This window comes from Gadus morhua, chromosome 6, assembly GCF_902167405.1.
Source record: "Gadus morhua chromosome 6, gadMor3.0, whole genome shotgun sequence".
In the NCBI taxonomy this organism is placed as follows: Eukaryota; Metazoa; Chordata; class Actinopteri; order Gadiformes; family Gadidae; genus Gadus; species Gadus morhua.
In genome coordinates, this window is record NC_044053.1 from 1468239 (window position 1) to 1488238 (window position 20000).

General features: G+C 48.9%; 3 protein-coding genes across 5 annotated transcripts in view; all 3 read left to right on the forward strand.

The window, feature by feature from the left end:
• LOC115545271 (semaphorin-4A) overlaps window positions 1–12337 on the forward strand; it is a 16790-nt gene extending 4453 nt beyond the window's left edge. Inside the window, exons 2-14 of the mRNA XM_030358248.1 lie at window positions 1–89; window positions 602–664; window positions 1828–1926; window positions 2146–2239; window positions 3527–3649; window positions 4996–5123; window positions 5467–5648; window positions 6158–6299; window positions 8238–8427; window positions 8647–8762; window positions 9597–9754; window positions 9883–9950; window positions 10429–12337. The exon at window positions 1–89 is cut by the window's left edge and continues 72 nt beyond it. Of these exons, the coding sequence (XP_030214108.1) occupies window positions 1–89; window positions 602–664; window positions 1828–1926; window positions 2146–2239; window positions 3527–3649; window positions 4996–5123; window positions 5467–5648; window positions 6158–6299; window positions 8238–8427; window positions 8647–8762; window positions 9597–9754; window positions 9883–9950; window positions 10429–11195 (2219 nt within the window). The 3' untranslated portion in view covers window positions 11196–12337. The remainder of the gene's footprint in view (window positions 90–601; window positions 665–1827; window positions 1927–2145; window positions 2240–3526; window positions 3650–4995; window positions 5124–5466; window positions 5649–6157; window positions 6300–8237; window positions 8428–8646; window positions 8763–9596; window positions 9755–9882; window positions 9951–10428) is intronic.
• Window positions 12338–12721: 384 nt separating this feature from the next.
• si:dkey-7j14.6 (CD20-like domain-containing protein) lies at window positions 12722–17668 on the forward strand. 3 transcript variants are annotated; one of them, XM_030358250.1, is made up of 7 exons: window positions 12722–12740; window positions 13362–13573; window positions 14777–14878; window positions 15384–15440; window positions 16245–16403; window positions 16902–17018; window positions 17318–17668. In XM_030358250.1, exons 2-7 carry the CDS (start codon window positions 13367–13369, stop codon window positions 17405–17407), a joined length of 732 nt encoding a protein of 243 aa, XP_030214110.1. In that variant the 5' UTR covers window positions 12722–12740; window positions 13362–13366; the 3' UTR covers window positions 17408–17668. The 3 variants fall into 3 exon arrangements, with proteins under 3 accessions (XP_030214110.1, XP_030214111.1, XP_030214109.1); XM_030358249.1 differs by lacking the exon at window positions 12722–12740 and adding an exon at window positions 13024–13168; XM_030358251.1 differs by lacking the exons at window positions 12722–12740; window positions 16902–17018 and adding an exon at window positions 13023–13168.
• A 2238-nt stretch (window positions 17669–19906) lies between these two features.
• Window positions 19907–20000, forward strand: part of LOC115545921 (uncharacterized) — an 8795-nt gene continuing 8701 nt past the window's right edge. Inside the window, exon 1 of the mRNA XM_030359427.1 lies at window positions 19907–20000. This exon is cut by the window's right edge and continues 1368 nt beyond it. The gene's annotated coding sequence lies outside the window, so the exon portion shown is untranslated.

The following is a 20000-nucleotide window of genomic DNA, read 5'->3' on the forward strand; positions in this document are numbered from 1 at the left end:
ACGATGGCTCAACCCTCTACGTGGGGGCACGGAATAACATCCTCTCTTTGGACGTTAGCGATCCTGAGGTCATCACCCTGAAGGAGGAGGTTGGTTAGGATTTTATGGTATGGCTACAATCATATAGTAGAGTAGGAGGAGCTACAATCATATAGTAGGAGGGGCTGGTTTTATAAAGTAGGAGGAGCTACAATCATATAGTAGGAGGGGCTGGTTTAATAAAATAGGAGGAGCTACAATCATATAGTAGGAGGGTCTGGTTTTATAAAGTAGGAGGAGCTACAATCATATAGTAGGAGGGGCTGGTTTTATAAAGTAGGAGGAGCTACAATCATATAGTAGGAGGGGCTACTTTAGGAGGAGGAGCTGTCATATAGTAGGAGGGGCTAGTGTTATAAAGTAGGAGGGGCTGATATCATACAGTAGATCATATAGAGAATGCATGAGATGGTTTCTGTTAATCTCAGGACTGACAATCCCATAATATCACTGTGGAATTGTGTGTGTGTGTGTGTGTGTGTGTGTGTGTGTGTGTGTGTGTGTGTGTGTGTGTGTGTGTGTGTGTGTGTGTGTGTGTGTGTGTGTGTGTGTGTTTCTCCAGACGAGGTGGTCACCATCTCGGGAGGACATTGAGGCATGTTCTAAAAAGCAGAAGAGTGCGGAGGTAAGGATGACATCCTCTGAGAAAGAGAAGCTTACAGGGCCGAAAAAACATGCAGAAACATACACAAACATACACAAACATACACATACTCATGATGGATGGATTGAAGGAGAAATGAACTACTTCATTGATACTACTTTATTTTCTGTTTAACATGTTGACAAGTTGTTGTACGTCTTGTAAACATGTTGTTGTGCGTCTGGCTAACATGTTAACATGTTGTTTTGCATCTGCCTAACATGTTAACATATTGTTGTGCATCTGGATGACATGTTAACAGGTTGTTTTCCGTCTGGCTAACATGTTAACATATAGTTGTGAGACTTGCTCACATGTTTTTTTTTGTGTCTGGCTGACATGTTAACATGTTGTTGTCCGTCTGGCTCACATGTTAACATGTCATTGTGTATCTGGCTAACATGTTAACATGTCATTGTGTCTGGCTAACATGTTAACGTTTAGTTGTGCGATTGGCTAACATGTTAAGATGTATTTGGATGAAGGAACTGCTTAATTGACGAATACATGGTTGGGTGAATGGCTGAATTGATGAATACATGGTTGGGTGAATGGCTGAATTGATGAATACATGGTTGGGTGAATGGCTGAATTGATGAATACATGGTTGGGTGAATGGCTGAATTGATGAATACATGGTTGGGTGAATGGCTGAATTGATCAATACATGGTTGGGTGAATGGCTGAATTGATGAATACATGGTTGGGTGAATGGCTGAATTGATGAATACATGGTTGGGTGAATGGCTGAATTGATCAATACATGGTTGGGTGAATGGCTGAATTGATCAATACATGGTTGGGTGAATGGCTGAATTGATGAATACATGGTTGGGTGAATGGCTGAATTGATGAATACATGGTTGGGTGAATGGCTGAATTGATGAATACATGGTTGGGTGAATGGCTGAATTGATGAATACATGGTTGGGTGAATGGCTGAATTGATGAATACATGGTTGGGTGAATGGCTGAATTGATCAATACATGGTTGGGTGAATGGCTGAATTGATGAATACATGGTTGGGTGAATGGCTGAATTGATGAATACATGGTTGGGTGAATGGCTGAATTGATGAATACATGGTTGGGTGATCGGCTGAATTGAGCGACGGCTCATGCTGTTACCTGTGACCTCTCCCCAGGTCGACTGTCCCAACTTCATCCGCGTGCTGCAGCCCATGAACTCCACCCACCTCTACGCCTGTGGCAGCTACGCCTACAACCCCCATGATGCACTGCTGGTAGGAGAGAGAGGGCAGCAGGGCTCAGTGTCGCTCGCCCAAAGATGGCGACTACTACTTCTTCTAAAACTACAATTTAGTCATTCAGCAGATGCTCTTCCACTTCGACAACTAGCTGGAGTAGTTTCTCTCCACTGGTCAGTGGTCTTGATCTGGTTGTGTTTCCTCCCAGTCCTCCCAGTCCTCCCAGTCCTCAGACAGCCTCTCTCTCCTCCCCAGGACATCCAGACCCTCACCCTGACCTCCGTCTCCGCCGGTGCCAAGGGCCGCTGCCCCTTCAACCCCTTCGAGAGGAACACGGCCATCACCCTCGGTACGCCCCAGGACCCCCTCCTCACGCGTTACCCCTCTCCAGCCTGTAGCAGGACACCCTCCTCACGCGTTACCCCTCTCCAGCCTGTAGCAGGACCCCCCTCCTCACGCGTTACCCCTCTCCAGCCTGTAGCAGGACCCCCCTCCTCACGCGTTACCCCTCTCCAGCCTGTAGCAGGACACCCTCCTCACGCGTTACCCCTCTCCAGCCTGTAGCAGGACCCCCCTCCTCACGCGTTACCCCTCTCCAGCCTGTAGCAGGACCCCCCTCCTCACGCGTTACCCCTCTCCAGCCTGTAGCAGGACGCCCTCCTCACGCGTTACCCCTCTCCAGCCTGTAGCGGGACACCCTCCTCACGCGTTACCCCTCTCCAGCCTGTAGCAGGACGCCCTCCTCACGCGTTACCCCTCTCCAGCCTGTAGCAGGACACCCTCCTCACGCGTTACCCCTCTCCAGCCTGTAGCAGGACCCCCTCCTCACGCGTTACCCCTCTCCAGCCTGTAGCAGCGCCTCATGAGGCTTTAGGGAGTGTTAACACAACGCTCTACACAACACTTTACACTAAATGTTCTTCTGGCTATCATGTTAACATGTTGTTTTGCGTCTGGCTGACATGTCGACATGTTTTTGCACGTCTCATGTTAACATGTCGTTGTGCGTCTGGCTGACATGTCGACATGTTTTTGCACGTCTCATGTTAACATGTCGTTGTGCGTCTGGCTGACATGTCGACATGTTTTTGCACGTCTCATGTTAACATGTCGTTGTGCGTCTGGCTGACATGTCGACATGTTTTTGCACGTCTCATGTTAACATGTCGTTGTGCGTCTGGATGACATGTCGACATGTTTTTGCACGTCTCATGTTAACATGTCGTTGTGCGTCTGGCTGACATGTCGACATGTTTTTGCACGTCTCATGTTAACATGTCGTGCGTCTGGCTGACATGTCGACATGTTTTTGCACGTCTCATGTTAACATGTCGTTGTGCGTCTGGATGACATGTCGACATGTTTTTGCATGTCTCATGTTAACATGTCGTTGTGCGTCTGGCTGACATGTTGACATGTTTTTGCGCGTCTCATGTTAGCATGTTGTTGTGCGTCTTGCTGACATGATAACATGTCGTTGTGCATATCACGTTAACATGTCGTTGTGCGTCTTGCTGACATGATAACATGTCGTTGTGCATATCATGTTAACATGTCGTTGTGCGTCTTGCAGACATGATAACATGTTGTTGTGCGTCCCATGTTAGCATGTCGTTGTAACATGTTGGTCCTCCAGACGGGGAGCTGTTCACCGCCACCACAGAGGACTTCAGGGGCGGTCGGCCCAGCATCTCTCGTCACTTCAGCCGAGACGGAGGCAAAGCTGTCCTTCTGGAGACCTCCAACTACGTTTTGGACGGTGAGCTAGGCAACGCCCACTGCACTTTGAGACGTCCTGCTATCGCTACAAAATAAAAGTCCTTTCCGTGGAGGTGGCCAGCCGCAGGGCTGAGGATGCGCAAGCAGGATGGTCTAGGGCTGAGGGGTGCAAATCCCAGTGTCAGGCTAGAACCTCTGAGCCAGACACCCTGACCCCTCCCTACCTACCTGCTCCTTAGGCCCAATCCCATTTATACCCCTTACCCCTTCCCCTTACCCCTTCACCTTACCCCTTCAAAACAAGGGGGAGGGGTAAGGGGAAGGGGTAAGGGGTTAAAATGGGATCGGGCCTATATGACCTGCTTCAAAAGGATCTCTGTAGCGTGGCTCAGCACAGAGCTAAAGGATAGCCAGGGGCCTGCATTGAGTGAAGTGAGCGCGCTGAGGTTGACTCAGCAACATGTCTGAACGATGCTTTCAGTCTCCTCATGTCTCCATTCATGGATCACTTGAAAATGTGTCTTTACTGCGAGACGGCTCGCTCTCACTTCAGTAGGAACTAACCAACAATGAACCCAGTTCAGAACATCTGTCGTCAGTATCTTTTCATACGTTCTAATATCTCCCTCCCTGAAGCATGTGAGCTAACTGCAGAGCAGTCTGTTGGTTGGGGTTTCTGTCTCCCAGTAGAAAGGTTCTGGATCCAACCCCTGAGTTCTATCTGTAGGGAGCCTTGAGAAGGACACCCCTAACCTCAGACCTACTGCATCTTAATGACACAGGACTCACTTTTGATGAATACATCTGCTGGGACCAACATCAGATACAGTCAGATCACTGGACCCACAGGACCTGGTCTGTCACTCACCCCCCTCCCTTTGACTTGACCCAGGAGTGGGTTGGCTGGTAAGCGGAAGGTTGCTAGTTCGATCCCCGGCTCCTCTTAGATGAGTGTCGAGGTGTCCCTGAGCGAGACACTCCACCCTGACTGCTCCTGACGAGCTGGCTGTCGCCCTGCGGGGCTGACTCCGCCGTCGGTTGGTGAATGTCTGCATCAATGGGTGAATGTTAGGCAATATTGTAAAGCGCTTTGACTGGCCACTTGTTAGAGAACCACAGTATAAATGCAGTCCATTTACCACTTTCCAATCTAACTCACTCCGATCACTGAGAAGGACTTCAGAGTGGGGGGCGATTAGCCCTGGTACATCTCACCCTTATAGCCCTTATTTGGATGAATGAATGATGTGTTCTATTATGTCACGTCTAAGACTCCACCACACCTCGGGATGTTGTGAATCCTTGTGTCTGTGTAATGACTTTAGGAGCAGTGACTAACCAGGGCTGATGACTCACTAACCGTCATACTCACTTCCTGTCTCTCAGAGCCCACATTTGTCAGTTCTGCTTTCGACCAGAAGGAGGGGAAGCTCTACTTCTTCTTCTCGGAGGTCCTGAAGGAGTTCAATTGCATGCTGGAGCAAAGGGGAGCCAGGCTGGCTCAGGTCTGCAAGGTAACGCACAGAATGAAGCACACAACGTTCCTGTTTATATTCACTTTGAGGGTGTTTAGTAGACGCTTTTATCCAAAGCGACTTCCAATAAGTACATTTGTCAGAAGAAAGAGTAACCACAATATACCGCTGTCGGTATGGTAAGGATGTTCATAGAACCAAGTTCCGAGCATTAACAATCGCTAAGCTAGGATAAGATGCTACACGGTGCTTAAGAGTGGGATGGGGAGTTAAGGGGGGGGGGCAGAGTCTTGGTGACCTCTGAACTCTGAACCGCTCAAGTGCGGGGTTGTTACGGGACTGTGACAGGGGTTCCACGCTGTCTGTTCTGTTGTTCCTCCAGGACGACGTTGGAGGTCAGAGAACCCTCCAGAGGAAGTGGACGTCCTTCGCCAAGTCCCTGCTGCTGTGCCAGCCTCCCAAGCAGCAGCCCTTTGACCTGCTGCAGGACATGTTCACCCTCCAGCCACCAGGGGGAGACTCCTCCAGAGAGACGCTGTTCTACGGCGTCTTCACAAGCCAGTGGTAGGATCGCTGGAGATGAAATGACTGGAATTTAAACTCACTACGGTTTGTCTCTGGGCGGCCACAAAACTTTGTGTATGAAATAATGAAACACAAAAAGAGTATATACACACCAAAAAACAAACCTGGTGGTATTGTGTGTTGCGCAAGTCGTGCTTGTTGTTAACATGTTGTAGTGAGAGTGGTTAAGATGTTAACATGTTGTGCATGTAGCTAAATTGTTAACATGTTATTGTGGGTGTGGCTGACGTGTTACCATGTTGTTTTGTGTCTGGCTAACATGTTAACATGTTGTTGTGCATCTGGGTAACATGTTAACATGTTGTTGTGCATCTGGCTAACATGCTAACATGTTGTTGTGGGTCTGTCTAACATGTTAAAATGTCGTTTTGCGTCTCGTTAACATGTTGTTGTGCGACTGGCTAACATGTTAACATGTCGTTGTGCATCGGGCTGACATGTTAACATGCTGTTGTGCGTCGCATTAACATGTTGTTGTGTGTCCCCAGGTCCCGGGGCTCAGAGGCGTCTGCAGTGTGTGGGTTCAAGATAGAGGACATCAGGAAGGTGTTTTCAGGCGACTACAGGACCTTCAACCCAGACAAGCACCACTGGAGCACCTCAGGAACCCGGAGGAACGTCCAGGGACAGGTTGGTCCAACCAATCAGACCCTGAACCCCTTTAGAACCAACCAATCAGACCCTGAACCCCTTTAGAATCAACCAATCAGACCCTGAACCCCTTTAGAACCAACCAATCAGACCCTGAACCCCTTTAGAATCAACCAGTCAGAGCCTGAACACCTTTTGAATCAACCAATCAGACCCTGAACCCCTTTAGAATCAACCAATCAGAGCCTGAACCCCTTTGGAATCAACCAATCAGACCCTGAACCCCTTTAGAATCAACCAATCAGACCCTGAACCCCTTTAGAATCCACCAATCAGAGCCTGAACCCCTTTAGAATCAACCAATCAGAGCCTGAACCCCTTTAGAATCAACCAATCAGAGCCTGAACCCCTTTAGAATCAACCAATCAGAGCCTGAACCCCTTTAGAATCAACCAATCAGAGCCTGAACCCCGTTAGAATCAACCAATCAGAGCCTGAACCCCTTTAGAATCAACCAATCAGACCCTGAACCCCGTTAGAATCAACCAATCAGACCCTGAACCCCGTTAGAATCAACCAATCAAACCCTGAACCCCTTTAGAATCAACCAAGCATTCATTCATACATGGTTACATTCATCTATTCATAAATTAATCTATTCATCTATTCATTATGCTTGCATTCATACATGGTTGAATTCATTCATCATTAATGGTTACATTCATAGATTCATACATTCACACTTTCAAACATGGTTACATTCATTCAGTCATACATGGTTACATCCATTCAGTCATACATGGTTACATCCATTCATCCAGCTTACATTCATCAATTCATACATGCTTTATTAATTCATGGTTCCATTCTTACATCATTACATTCATGTTACATTCATTCATTCATCCATGCTTACATTCGTTCATTCATACATAGTTACACTGATACTTTCATACATTCTTACAATCATGCATGGTCACATTCATCCATTCATACCAGGGTCACATTCATCCATTCATACCAGGGTCACATTCATCCATTCATACCATGGTCACATTCATCCATTCATACCATGGTCACATTCATCCATTCATACCATGGTCACATTCATCCATTCATACCAGGGTCACATTCATCCATTCATACCAGGGTCACATTCATCCATTCATACCATGGTCACATTCATCCATTCATACCATGGTCACATTCATCCATTCATACCATGGTCACATTCATCCATTCATACCAGGGCCACATTCATCCATTCATACCAGGGCCACATTCATCCATTCATACTATGGTCACATTCATCCATTCATACCATGGTCACATTCATCCATTCATACCATGGTCACATTCATCCATTCATACCAGGGCCACATTCATCCATTCATACCAGGGCCACATTCATCCATTCATACCAGGGCCACATTCATCCATTCATACTATGGTCACATTCATCCATTCATACCATGGTCACATTCATCCATTCATACCATGGTCACATTCATCCATTCATACCATGGTCACATTCATCCATTCATACCATGGTCACATTCATCCATTCATACCAGGGCCACATTCATCCATTCATACCAGGGCCACATTCATCCATTCATACCAGGGCCACATTCATCCATTCATACTATGGTCACATTCATCCATTCATACCATGGTCACATTCATCCATTCATACCATGGTCACATTCATCCATTCATACCAGGGCCACATTCATCCATTCATACCATGGTCACATTCATCCATTCATACCAGGGCCACATTCATCCATTCATACCAGGGCCACATTCATCCATTCATACCATGGTCACATTCATCCATTCATACTATGGTCACATTCATCCATTCATACCATGGTCACATTCATCCATTCATACCATGGTCACATTCATCCATTCATACCAGGGCCACATTCATCCAATCATAAATTCACCCCTTCCCCCCTGCCCCCCCCTCAGTGCGGCCTGTGGAACGCCAGCGACGTGGTCCTGGAGGAGGTGAAGAAGAGCTTCCTGAGCCACGGCAGCGTGCAGGCGGCCCCGCTCCTGACCTCCACGGGGCCCCACGCCGCGGCCTACAGCCGGCTGGTCGCCACGACGACCCTGTCGGCCAATCAGAAGGAGTACACCGTCCTGCTCCTGCTGACAGGTGGGGTGACCGCTGGATCTCTGAACATACCGGTGTGTGTGTGTGTGTGTGTGTGTGTGTGTGTGTGTGTGTGTGTGTGTGTGTGCGTGTGTGTGTGGCTGTGTGTGTGTGCGTGTTTGTGTGTGGGTATGTGTGTATGTGGGTGTGGGTGTGTGTGTGCGTGCATGTGGTTGCGCGCGCGTGTATGTACAGTCGTGTGACTGTTGTCTTCTCTTGTAGAGACGGGGTTTCTCCACAAGGTGGTGCTGTTGGACGGGGGTCCACGCGTCATCGAGGAGGTCCAGGTCTTCAGAGAACCTCAGCTGGTCAAGAGCCTGCTGGTGTCCCCCTCCAAGGTGAGGCTGGACCCGGGTCCGGACCCAGACCCAGACCCAGACCTAGACCTAGACCTAGACCTAGACCCAGACCTAGACCCAGACCTAGACCTCACCGCGGACCAGTCTGGGGCTAGCATGGCTCATCCATGGTGGTCTTCTCCGGTCTACATAGGTCTCTGCTAGGCTAGTCTGGGCTATGTTAAGCTAGTCTATACTAGGCTTTGATAGACTGGTCTACGGCTAGGCTAGTCTAACGCTAGGCCAGTCAATGCTATGTTAGTTTATGCTAGTCTTTGTTAGGATAGCCTATGCTTAAATGGTCCATTCTAGGGTAGGGGAGGCTTTGCCAAGCTAGTAGACTGGTAGCCCCCAGCCCGTTCTGCCGGCGATTTGATTTCACACTGCTGCAGAAGAGTCTGGAGAAGAGCAATACATTTCCTACTGCTTCCGATACGTTTTTGCGGGAGCCAATCACCAAGCTGGCTTCTCCCCCTGACGCGCTATTGGCTGGATTAACACAATGACGACAGGGAAGCTACGGCAAGCAGCCAATTGCGTACAGTTGAACTAGACCCGTTGATCGCGCCTCTTGTGCTTAAGGAAAGGACAGCAGCCTCCCCAGACCAAGCTCGATCTACGATGGAGCTTGGTCTGGCAATAGCCAGGCTACCAGGCTAGTCTATACCATTACACTCTAGTCTATGCTAGTCTATACTTATCTAGTCTATAATAGGCTACACTATGGCTAATCTAAGATAGTCTAGTAATATTGGCTAGGTCATGCTGGTCAATGGCTATTCTAAGCTAGGCTAGCTGTGTGCTGCTGAGTAACAGTCCGTCCCTGCCCTGCAGGGGGTGGTGTACGTGGGCTGGTCCGGGGGAGTGACGGCGGTTCCCCTGGCCAGCTGCTCCAGCTACCAGAGCTGTGGCCAGTGCGTCCTGGCCCAGGACCCCTTCTGCAGCTGGGACCCGGACCGGGTGGCCTGCACCCGGCTCCACACAGCGGGAGCGTAAGCTAACACACACCCGGGCGTCACTGTCCTGACCTGGGTTATTATGATGGGTGCAAGGGGCTCATGGGTTGTGTACATATGATGTATTGATGTTGGTTGATGGAAGGCTTTCTGTCTCTCTGCAGGGCGCAGGATGTAGAGAACGGGAACGCTATGAAGGAGTGTGCTGGCTCCTCCTTTACTCCTAACACAGGTAGACGCCTCCACTAACAAACTCTAACCTACTCCTCCATCACCTCCTCCACCACCTCCAACGTACTCCTCGATCACCTCCTCCACCTCCTCTAACATTCTCCTCTATCACCTCCTCCACCTCCTCTTATACACACCTCCATCAACTTCTCCACCTCCTCCAACATACTCCTCTATCACCTCCTCCACCTCCTCAAACATACTCCTCTAAGACATACCTTTATCACCTCCTACACCTCCTCTAACACACTCCTGTTGGACCTCCTCCACCTCCTCGTTCTAGCAAACTGACCATGAAGGTTTAGACCCTGTATTTGTATGTTCCTGTAACATTAAAAAGTGTCATGTTTTCAACAGCCTGTTTGTAACAATTTGGTCGGCATGCTTCTCAGTGGATGGTTAGATTAGCGTGAGCATAGCTGCTAACTGAGTATTAAGACGTGAGGTTTGACAGCGGCTGTGTTCTTTGTGCGCCACAGAGGCAGTGCCGGCCACTCTGAACGAGGTCCTGACCCTCCCGTGCTCCCAGCCGTCGGCCCTGGCCTCCCTGAACTGGACCGGAGACGGGCTCACCCTGCGCCCCAAGCTCTTCCTGCATCGCCCCGACGGCAGCCTGAGCTTCGTGGTGCGGGCGGACACCCTCGGGGTCTACACCTGCACCTCCCACGAGGCAGGGTACCACGAAGTCCAGGTGGTCTACACCGTCTCCGAGAAAACCCCGCCCGCGGCCTCCGTCCCCATTCACGCCCCCACTCACGCCCCCACTCACGCCCCCACTCACGCCTCCCCTCACGCCCCCACTCACGCCCCCCCTCACGCCCCCACAAGCAGCACCTTCCGGGAAGGGTCCGGGATCGACAACGTCCTCGTAGTGCAGGTTCTCCCAAAGATCAAGCTGAATGAGAAATCCCTTATTGTAGAGCGCTTGCCGACGGGGCCCACGACGGGCTACAGCCACCCGAAGGGGTCCGACGTGAGGGTGAAGGAGCTTGGCCGGAGCTACTACACTGAGCTGGTGGTGGTGTCCCTGCTGATGGCGCTGTGTGCCAGCGTGGTGCTGCTGGGCCTGGCCTACTGCTGGCGCCAGAACCGCCCGGGCGGCTTCCCCAAGCCCCAGGCGGGACCCGGGGCCGAGACCCCGGGGAAGTGTGAGGACCAGGAGGACTCACTGGAACTGGAGTACCCGGAAAAGCACTGCATTCTGGAGCAGGAAGGTCTTGCGCCCGAGGTGCCGGTCCAGGCCTGAGGGGAGGGGCCAGAGGCAGATCAAAGCTCTCCCTGGTGCCTGATGCATATTTTGTTCGATGTAGTCGTTTCTACTGCATCATGGGAGCTATAACAATTCAGACTCTATAGTCTCTTTAAGGGAGGACTGGTTACCGTGAACACGTTTGTTTATTTGGAGGTCATTCCAATTGCATCATGGGTACTGTGTCGGTTTGAGGGGTCACTCACAAAGTGAGGCCAATTTTGGACTACGAAAGGGGGAGGGATTTACAGCAAAGTAAAAATAGGAGATTGCTCGATGGACTTGGCTTCGATTCTTCCTCTTGATGAAATAATCATGGGGGCGAAACAAAAGTATCGCTAAGCTGAAGGAAGGCTAACCTGCTAACCTGAAGGAGGGCTAACCCGCTAACCAAAAGGACCGATAGATAACAGGGATACAACTTTATTAATCCCCCGGAGCGGAAATTTCTTTGTTACAACAGCAGTGGAAGACAGAGGATACAATACAATGAAAAATACAAAATATTGCAAAGGAAAGGAAATATAAATGCTAAAGTAAGGACAAAAAAGTAAGAATTTTGTCCGTCTGGTTGAATGGATAACAGTGTTATAACGGTGGCCTTACTCTGACGTCCACCACAGCCCTGCTACATACCCTGCTACGTAGCGCCTTAAAGAGGCCAGGGTTGGACCCTGCACTCCGCTAGACCACACCGAGCTGAACACGCTAACCCTTGCTATAGCAATGGCTAGCCGCAACGGCGTTAGCAGCTCGACCGCTAGCCATTGGCGAATAAATGGCTAGCATTTCGCATAGCAACAGCTACCGGTAAGCATGCAAAGGAGCGGAAAATTAGCACAGCGATTAGCACCGCAACGGCTAGCAGTGAGCATAGCGGAGGCTTAGCTTTGTACGCAGGCTGCTTTCAGTATTTTAGTTAGCTTTGAGTGATGTGCCGACGTTGAACCTCAGTCTCCATGGAGACCACGTGGAGATTGAGGAGTATATTGATCCGGATCAATACAGAATGTAACATTTTATTTGTCCATATTCAAGCTGTGAAGTTCAATAACTGTGTTTCTCTTCATAATTCTCCTTACTTTTGATGTGTGCTATTTGTTAAAATATTTTGAATAAATTGTTCATTTAAAGTTTAATTTCATGTGTGTGTGTGTGTGTGTGTGTGTGTGTGTGTGTGTGTGTGTGTGTGTGTGTGTGTGTGTGTGTGTGTGTGTGTGTGTGTGTGTGTGCAATTCCAGAATGATGACAGGAATAATCAATCTAACAAAATATTAAGAAATTAGGATAATTGAAAAGTAATTATGACAGAGAGAGAGAGAGAGAGAGAGAGAGAGAGAGAGAGAGAGAGAGAGAGAGAGAGAGAGAGAGAGAGAGAGAGAGAGAGAGAGAGAGAGAGAGAGAGAGACTTATATGTCACGGGATGTAATGCCCTTGTCATCCACTGGGGACAGACTCCCGCTGACTCCTGCAGGGCCTGCTCGGAATCACAACAGCGTCCGGACCGTCCGAAGGGAACTGTGGCTTAACAACCAAAAACAGGTTATTTATATGGATTATATAGGCCTGCATACAGGCTATATTCATATCTGTATCTGACAACAATTTCTGTGCAAACACTTCAGATTGTCTCTTTAATAACTCAGTGAATGAAAGAGTTCAGATGGTCTCTTTAAGAGTCCAGACGGTCTCTTTAAGAGTTCAGACTGTCTCTCTGGTAGTTCACACCGTCAATCTAATAGTTCAGACTGTCTCTATAATAGTTCAGACTGTCTCTAATAGCTCGGACTTTCTCTCTAATACCTGAGACTGTCTCTTTAATAGTTCAGACTGTCTCTTTAATGAAGGGAGGTCCTCTTCCAGTAAATGTTGTTTGTCAGAGGCAGATTAAACTGCGCAATACTTCCGTATTAAACACGGGAAACAAGGAAGACGCGGTCTCAATTTATACCAGCAAGTGAACATTCTGAGTATGTTGAGTGGTATATCTGTATACTTTTATCGTAAATTACAGTTCATAAGTCTTTGGGTGTAGTTTATAAGCTGCTATTATGTGTTTTTGTTATGGAAATGAAACGCATTGTGCGACCTCCGTTAGTTGTCTGCTCTCCTGGAGATGTCCACAGATCTTATCTTTAAGTTTCATTCTGATCTGATCTATAGTCGCGATGGACGGCAGCAGCAGCAGCACCATCACCAAGGTGAACGGCATGGTGGTGGTCACGCAGGTGTTCCCCGGAGCAGATACCCGGGAGGCAGGGACACCTGGCCCGGGGAGGAGCGCCCCGCACCCGCCGGACTCCCCGGTCTACAACCCCGTCAAAGTGTCCGAGATGACGGCCACCTTCCTCCGAGGCCAGCCGCAGTTCCTCGGGGTGAGACGCGCCTACTGCCCAGTGTCATGTTTTGTGGATGCAACATGTTCAAGAGCAATTATAAGCATTACATTATTAGCAGCTCATAGTCCTCTGAAGAATAAGTCCAGCCTCCGAGGCTCCCGGTTCCCTCGGTCAAATGTCTATGGGAAATAGACGTGGGGTTTTTGAATGATCGTAACAAACTCCGTAGGTGGCGTAGAAGTGAAAGCTTCGTCACGTTTTGAAGTAGCCTAGGCCTACACATTTTTTCCATCTTGTTTCGAGCGGGTTTTTTGGATTGTCGGTGCCGTTAATGTAGCATTAATAACCGACAATCCAAAAATCCTGTCGACTTATTCTTCAGAGGTCCATTGCGGTCAGCTGAAACGACTCACAACCCCTGGGGAGAGGCGTGTGTTGCGTGTGTTGAACCAGGCTGCCAGGCTCAAAATGCAGCGACAAGGTCTGGGAGAGGTGGTGCTTGGCCCGCCTCCACGGCCATGGCCCCGCCCCTCACGGCCAGCCTGATAACAAGAGCTCACAAATATGAGGCTGAATCGAATGAAATGCCCGTTCGGGCAGACGGGGGAGACATGGGGTCCGCTGGCGCTGTAGACCCCTCCCACCGTTTGCCCCAGGCCAAGTCAGTCCCAGGGGGGGTCTGCTCTGAACAGCTCCTGACGGTGGACCATACAGAATCCTCCACTGAGAACAGTTTTCTGTATATATGCTGTCTATATTACGTCGAGGGGGCTATTCCCCACTATCCAGGGAGCATGAGGTGAATCATTGTTTTAGTATATATATAGCCTACTACACGTGAACACTCCAAAAACAGATAACACTTTTTGTTGTTTTTATTAGCGGTTTATTTGTTTTTATAAGCGTACCGAGACGACTGTCACAAACGACATTTTGCGATGAAAACAATATCCCGTGTTTGAGCTCTCAATCGTGGGTTATTGCCCAATATCCAGAGATAGCAAACCAATTAAATTGCGCCATTTTAGGAGGTTCAAGTGTAGCATAATTTATACTGAAGATATATAATTGTGTGTGTGCGCATTTGTGTCTTCAGATTGTCCCCATTAATGTTTGTCACCATGTGTGTGTGTGTGTGTGTGTGTGTGTGTGTGTGTGTGTGTGTGTGTGTGTGTGTGTGTGTGTGTGTGTGTGTGTGTGTGTGTGTGTGTGTGTGTGTGTGTGTGTGTGTGGCCTCAGATTGCACAGATGTTCATTGGCGCGGTGTGTGTGTGCAGCGGTCTGATTGGCTTCCTGGATCCCAGCCAGATCATGTCGCTGCCCCTCCTCGCCAGTATCATTGTAAGTGTGTGTGTGTGTGTGTGTGTGTGTGTGTGTGTGTGTGTGTGTGTGTGTGTGTGTGTGTGTGTGTGTGTGTGTGTGTGTGTGTGTGTGTGTGTGTGTGTGTGTGTGTGTGTGTGTGTGTGGCCTGAATGAGCTGCATTATTATCGGTGAGGGAAGCAGCTAACAGGATTTCACAGATGAGTGTCGATGAATTTAGATGAATTATTTCTGGGTTAACATTTAAATGTCCCATGACATGCCACCGGGTGTGAGTGATGGATAGATGAGCAACGTTTGCTACAGGGCACTGGGAAGGCTGGCCGACTGGTCTATCTACCACACATCTAGGTGGACACGCCCACTTGTGATGCCACAAGAGGCAGATTTTCCAAACTGCGTGTAACGGCTAACCCCACCAGGCCTGGTGGGGTGTCACGGGACCTTTAGAAGGGATCTCAGCTCTTAACATCAGTGTGCATCAGGGATCTCCTTCTCCCTCCCACCGCTGCCTTGTCCCCGCAGTTTGTCGTGTCCGGAGCAGTCGCTGTCGCCGCCAGGAGAGGAACCAACGCCAGCCGGGTGAGTGTGGTGTCCCCGGGTGGTGTCCCCGGGTGGTGTCCCCTGGTGGTGTGGTGTCACCTAGGGCTGGGCCATTTCGATTTCAGCGTGTAACGATCACCAAACTAATATAATCGAGTTGAAACAATATTATTATTATTTTCTTTCTTTATAGAAATTGCAGAACAGCTTGATCCATATCTGGACATAGAAGTTTCAAAGTTCTCATTTACAAAGTGTTTCTTTTTAAAGAGAAATGATGAATAAATGCATCATGTTTTCAACCTGAAAAATAATCGTTTGAATAATCGAGATTTCAATGTTGACCAAAATCATCGTGATTCTGATTCTTCCCATAATGGAGCTGCCCTGGTGTCCTGTGTGGTGTGAGGACCCCCTGATGTGTGTGTGTCCCGTGTGGTGTGAGGACCCCCTGACGTGTGTGTGTCCTGTGTGGTGTGAGGACCCCCTGATGTGTGTGTGTCCCGTGTGGTGTGAGGACCCCCTGATGTGTGTGTCTCCCGTGTGGTGTGAGGACCCCCTGATGTGTGTGTGTCCCGTGTGGTGTGAGGACCCCCTGACGTGTGTGTGTCCCGTGTGGTGTGAGGACCCCCTGACGTGTGTGTGTCCCGTGTGGTGTGAGGACCCCCTGATGTGTGTGTGTCCCGTGTGGTGTGAGGACCCCCTGACGTGTGTGTGTCCCGTGTGGTGTGAGGACCCCCTGATGTGTGTGTGTCCCGTGTGGTGTGAGGACCCCCTGATGTGTGTGTGTCCCGTGTGGTGTGAGGACCCCCTGACGTGTGTGTGTCCCGTGTGCGTCTGCAGATCAGAGCCACCCTGGGTCTGCACGTCCTGAGCGCCCTGGTGGCTCTGGCCGCCATGGTCTACGTGCCCTGGCTGCTGGCCACCCAGACCTGGAAGACCCAGATCTGCCCTGAGGTCGGCCCCAATGACATGTGTCGGAACATGCTTTGGTCCATGCTAGTGAGTCCCCTCCGTCTTCTGATTGGTTCAGGGGGATCGTAGTTCGACATGGTGCAACTTTAAACATTTCCTAATTCTTTCCCGCTTACATCCCCAAACATTCCGTCCTTTGTCTGGCCTTTAATTTATCCTCCTCTACCTCTCTTGTTTCCCCCCCCCCATCCCCCTCTCTCGCTCTCCACCTTTTCCCCTCTCCTCCCTCCTCCTCCCTCCTCCTCCCTCCTCCTCCCCCTCTCCTCCCTCCTCCTCCCTCTCCTCCCTCCTCCTCCCCCTCTTCCCCCTTCCTCCTCCTCTCCCCTTTTCCTCACCCCCCCCTCTTCCCCCCTCCGCCCCCTTTCCCCTCTCTCTCCCCCCCTCTCCCCTCTCTCTCTCCCCCTCTCCCCCCCTCTCCCCTCTCTCTCAACCCCCCCTCTTCCCCCCTCCGCCCCCTCTCCCCTCTCTCTCCCCCTCTCTCTCTCCCCCTCTCTCTCTCCCCTCTTCCCCCTCTCCCCTCTCCAGACTGTTCTGAATGGCGTGTGGATCTTGACTCTGGTCCTGGCCGTGGTTGAGTTCTCCGTGGCCGTGTCTCTCTGCGTGTTCTCCGGCCGAGCTCTGAGGAGCAGCAAGCCCTACCAGGTCACATGGCAGCACAACCTCATCGTCGGCCAATAGGCTGCCAGGCCCCACCTTTAAATGTGGAACACTGTGGCCGTCTGTAGACCAATCCACAGTGACGATGGCACAATGAAAGCAACTTGACCTGCTGGAAATGTTTAAAGATGGATTTGGTTCATTTATAACCAAGGCATTGGGCCTTTTTTTAATCGGAAATCAAAGTTAATCAGAGGATTATAAAGAGACATTACCATGACAACGTTTAACCTTCTGTCACTGAGCCTCCTTACAAAGGTTGACCTTTGACCTTTGACCTGCAGGTGGAGGTGGCGACGGGCGACTACTCCCCCAAGTCTGAGAGTGACGTGAGCTTATTGGGCCCTGATGGGATGGACCCTCCGAGCGCCTGAGCCTCCGGGACCCCCCCCCCCCTCACTGAGGCTTCAGCACTGTAGTCGCATAACCGCAGCCATGTTCCCTAGCCATGATTTCACAGGGGCGTGTGTATTACAGACACTACAGTAACGGCCTCTACGGTAATCAATGTAGCAGTTTGTCTGTTTCTCTCTCTCTCACTTCTCTCTCTGCCACCCTGTCTGCCTTCCTCTTAAAATAAGAAAGTTACAAGTGATTGCATTCTATATTATCCAATAAAAAGTTTATTACAATTATCTTTTGTAGTGTCGCTCCTACAAAGTTTGCGCTCCTCGCTCGACTGACGCAGTTCTGAAAATACGAGGCAATTCGTTTTTAGCGTGATTCTATCCTGCCAGTTGGTGTCGCTGTACAGCTAAGAGGTACAGCGATGACGATCTAGGTACGATCACTGGACCGTCCCAACGTCAATATTGTATTCTGGTCGTTGATTGGTTCAGGGAGAACCGCCTCCGTTGGAGCTGGCCAATAACAGATAAGCATGATTGAAGTAAGTTAAATTGATACGGGAGAACCCGCCCTCAGGAGGACAGCAGGGGGCGCTGGTGAAGAACTTTAATCACAGCTTCAACAATGGATAAATAATAATAATTATATTTATTACACGGGTCTTTTCAACGTTCCGTTCACTTGCATGGGCACTTCACAACTTCCGGCGGTCAATTATTTTTTGATAATTCATTGGCAACGGATGAATAATGACCGCTGTCAAGGTAAACAAAAGGACTTTTTGCCTTTGGTAACACTCCGCACGTAGTCAGGTAATTTGTAAATGTAATAAGCGGGATATGTATCACCCAAGCGCTGCCGGTTGCTAAGCGACGACGTCAACGTCTTGGGCGGACTATTTCTCTGCTGATCAACACTATGAATGCTGCTAACAAATACATTGTAAATAAATTGTTTCGTTTTGGCAAGTAGCCGTGTAATAAGCGGGATAATGTATAGAACTTTGCCGGTCATTATCGTAAAATAAGCCCCTTCATGGCGAAGCAAGACACCTCCGCTGCGCGTCGGTGTCCTGTTCGCCCTGTCTGGGCTTATTTTCTCGATGATGACCGGCGTTCTATACATTATCCCTTACATAATGACTGCTACTAATTATCTCTGTGTGGTTAATTAGCGATTTTGTCAGCTTACTGTGACATCCAACTGTAATCAGACAACGCGGTTGTATGCTATAGACCAGGGGTGTCAAACTCAACTTACCTGGGGGCCGCTGGAGGTAGAGTCTGGGTCAGGCTGGGCCACATCAAGTATTTCACAGAAAAAAGTAGCACAACTGACCCAATCTAAGTTAATGATGGGGCTATAATTAGATCACGTTGGCTATGTAATCGCTGACAACAGGGGACATTTCATAGTGGTTGGTGGTAACCGGGACATTTCAGCGTCCTTTGGCTTTTGTCGGGAGTCAGGACACGCAATTTAAATTTGGGACTGTCTGGTCACCCAGACAGTCCAAGTGATAAAAAAGCCTGGCAATACATATAGAAAAAAAAAAGAAAAAGCGTGGCAAGCCACTTAGCAAAAATGTGCGTTTGACAACAACGCGCGGGCCGCACTAACACTAAACTGATGTCAAGTAGGGGGCCAAAAATGATCATCCGCGGGTCTCAATTGGCCCCCGGGCCGCGAGTTTGAGACCCCTGCTATCGACCCTAGAGTATCGGTGGTATAAAGGCTGGGACAAATTTAGAATTATAAATGTGTACACTTTATTGTTTAAAGTATAGACCGTCGCGATACCCATTGAAACAAATGGCGCGTGATTATTCTTCAAAACGAGAGCTGGTCAATTGTGAAAAATGAATTAAACTGTAATCAGACAACGCGGTTATATGCTATAGACTCCAGAGTATCTGTGGTATAAAGGCTATGACGAATTTGGAATCATAAATATGTACATTTTATGTTGAAAGTATAGATTATAGATCGTCGCGATTCCCATTTAATCGAATGACGCAGTGATTATTCTTCAAAACGAGAGCTGGTAAATTGTGAAAAATTAATTAAACTGTAATCAGACAACGCGGTTATATGCTATAGACCCTATAGTGTCTGTGATATAAAGGCTGGGACGAATTTCGAATTATAGATATGTACAATTAAATCCATAACGTTAGCTCTCTGGCTCATAGCGCAGCGGACTAGAATACCTCCCGTTGCCAAGTCGTAGCTACGGTCCATCCTATTTATGTGAAAAGGATGTGTATTGTATTTGGATTGTAAAACGCATGAAAGTATAAATTAAATTTTGCTTGGCAAGTGGCCATGGTATAAGCGGGATAATGCCCTTCGAGGTGTCCAAAACGTGTTTGATCGATCGTAATTAAAGGGGACTACTTTTTGAGGGAGATGAACTCAAACAGAGTATACATTTAGTAAGCATGCAATACGAATAAGAAAAAACAGAATTATTTAATCATTAATAATTGTTTTATTATGGTGGCAAGCAAGAAGTAGAATAAATGGGTTTGTGCAACCAACTGCACAACAAGACATGATTGCGGCTCTTTTTGGTCTCGTCTCTTTCTGCCAATGACATGCGCGTAGAGCGGGGAATGA

What these genes read in the sequence shown, in the direction of transcription:
- si:dkey-7j14.6 (XM_030358250.1), top strand. Translation starts at nt 13,367, where the DNA reads ATGGACGGCAGCAGCAGCAGCACCATCACCAAGGTGAACGGCATGGTG. An exon ending in GAGGAACCAACGCCAGCCGG is followed by an intron (nt 15,441 to 16,244) that starts GTGAGTGTGGTG and finishes GTGCGTCTGCAG; the next exon opens with ATCAGAGCCACCCTGGGTCT. An exon ending in GGAGCAGCAAGCCCTACCAG is followed by an intron (nt 17,019 to 17,317) that starts GTCACATGGCAG and finishes TTTGACCTGCAG; the next exon opens with GTGGAGGTGGCGACGGGCGA.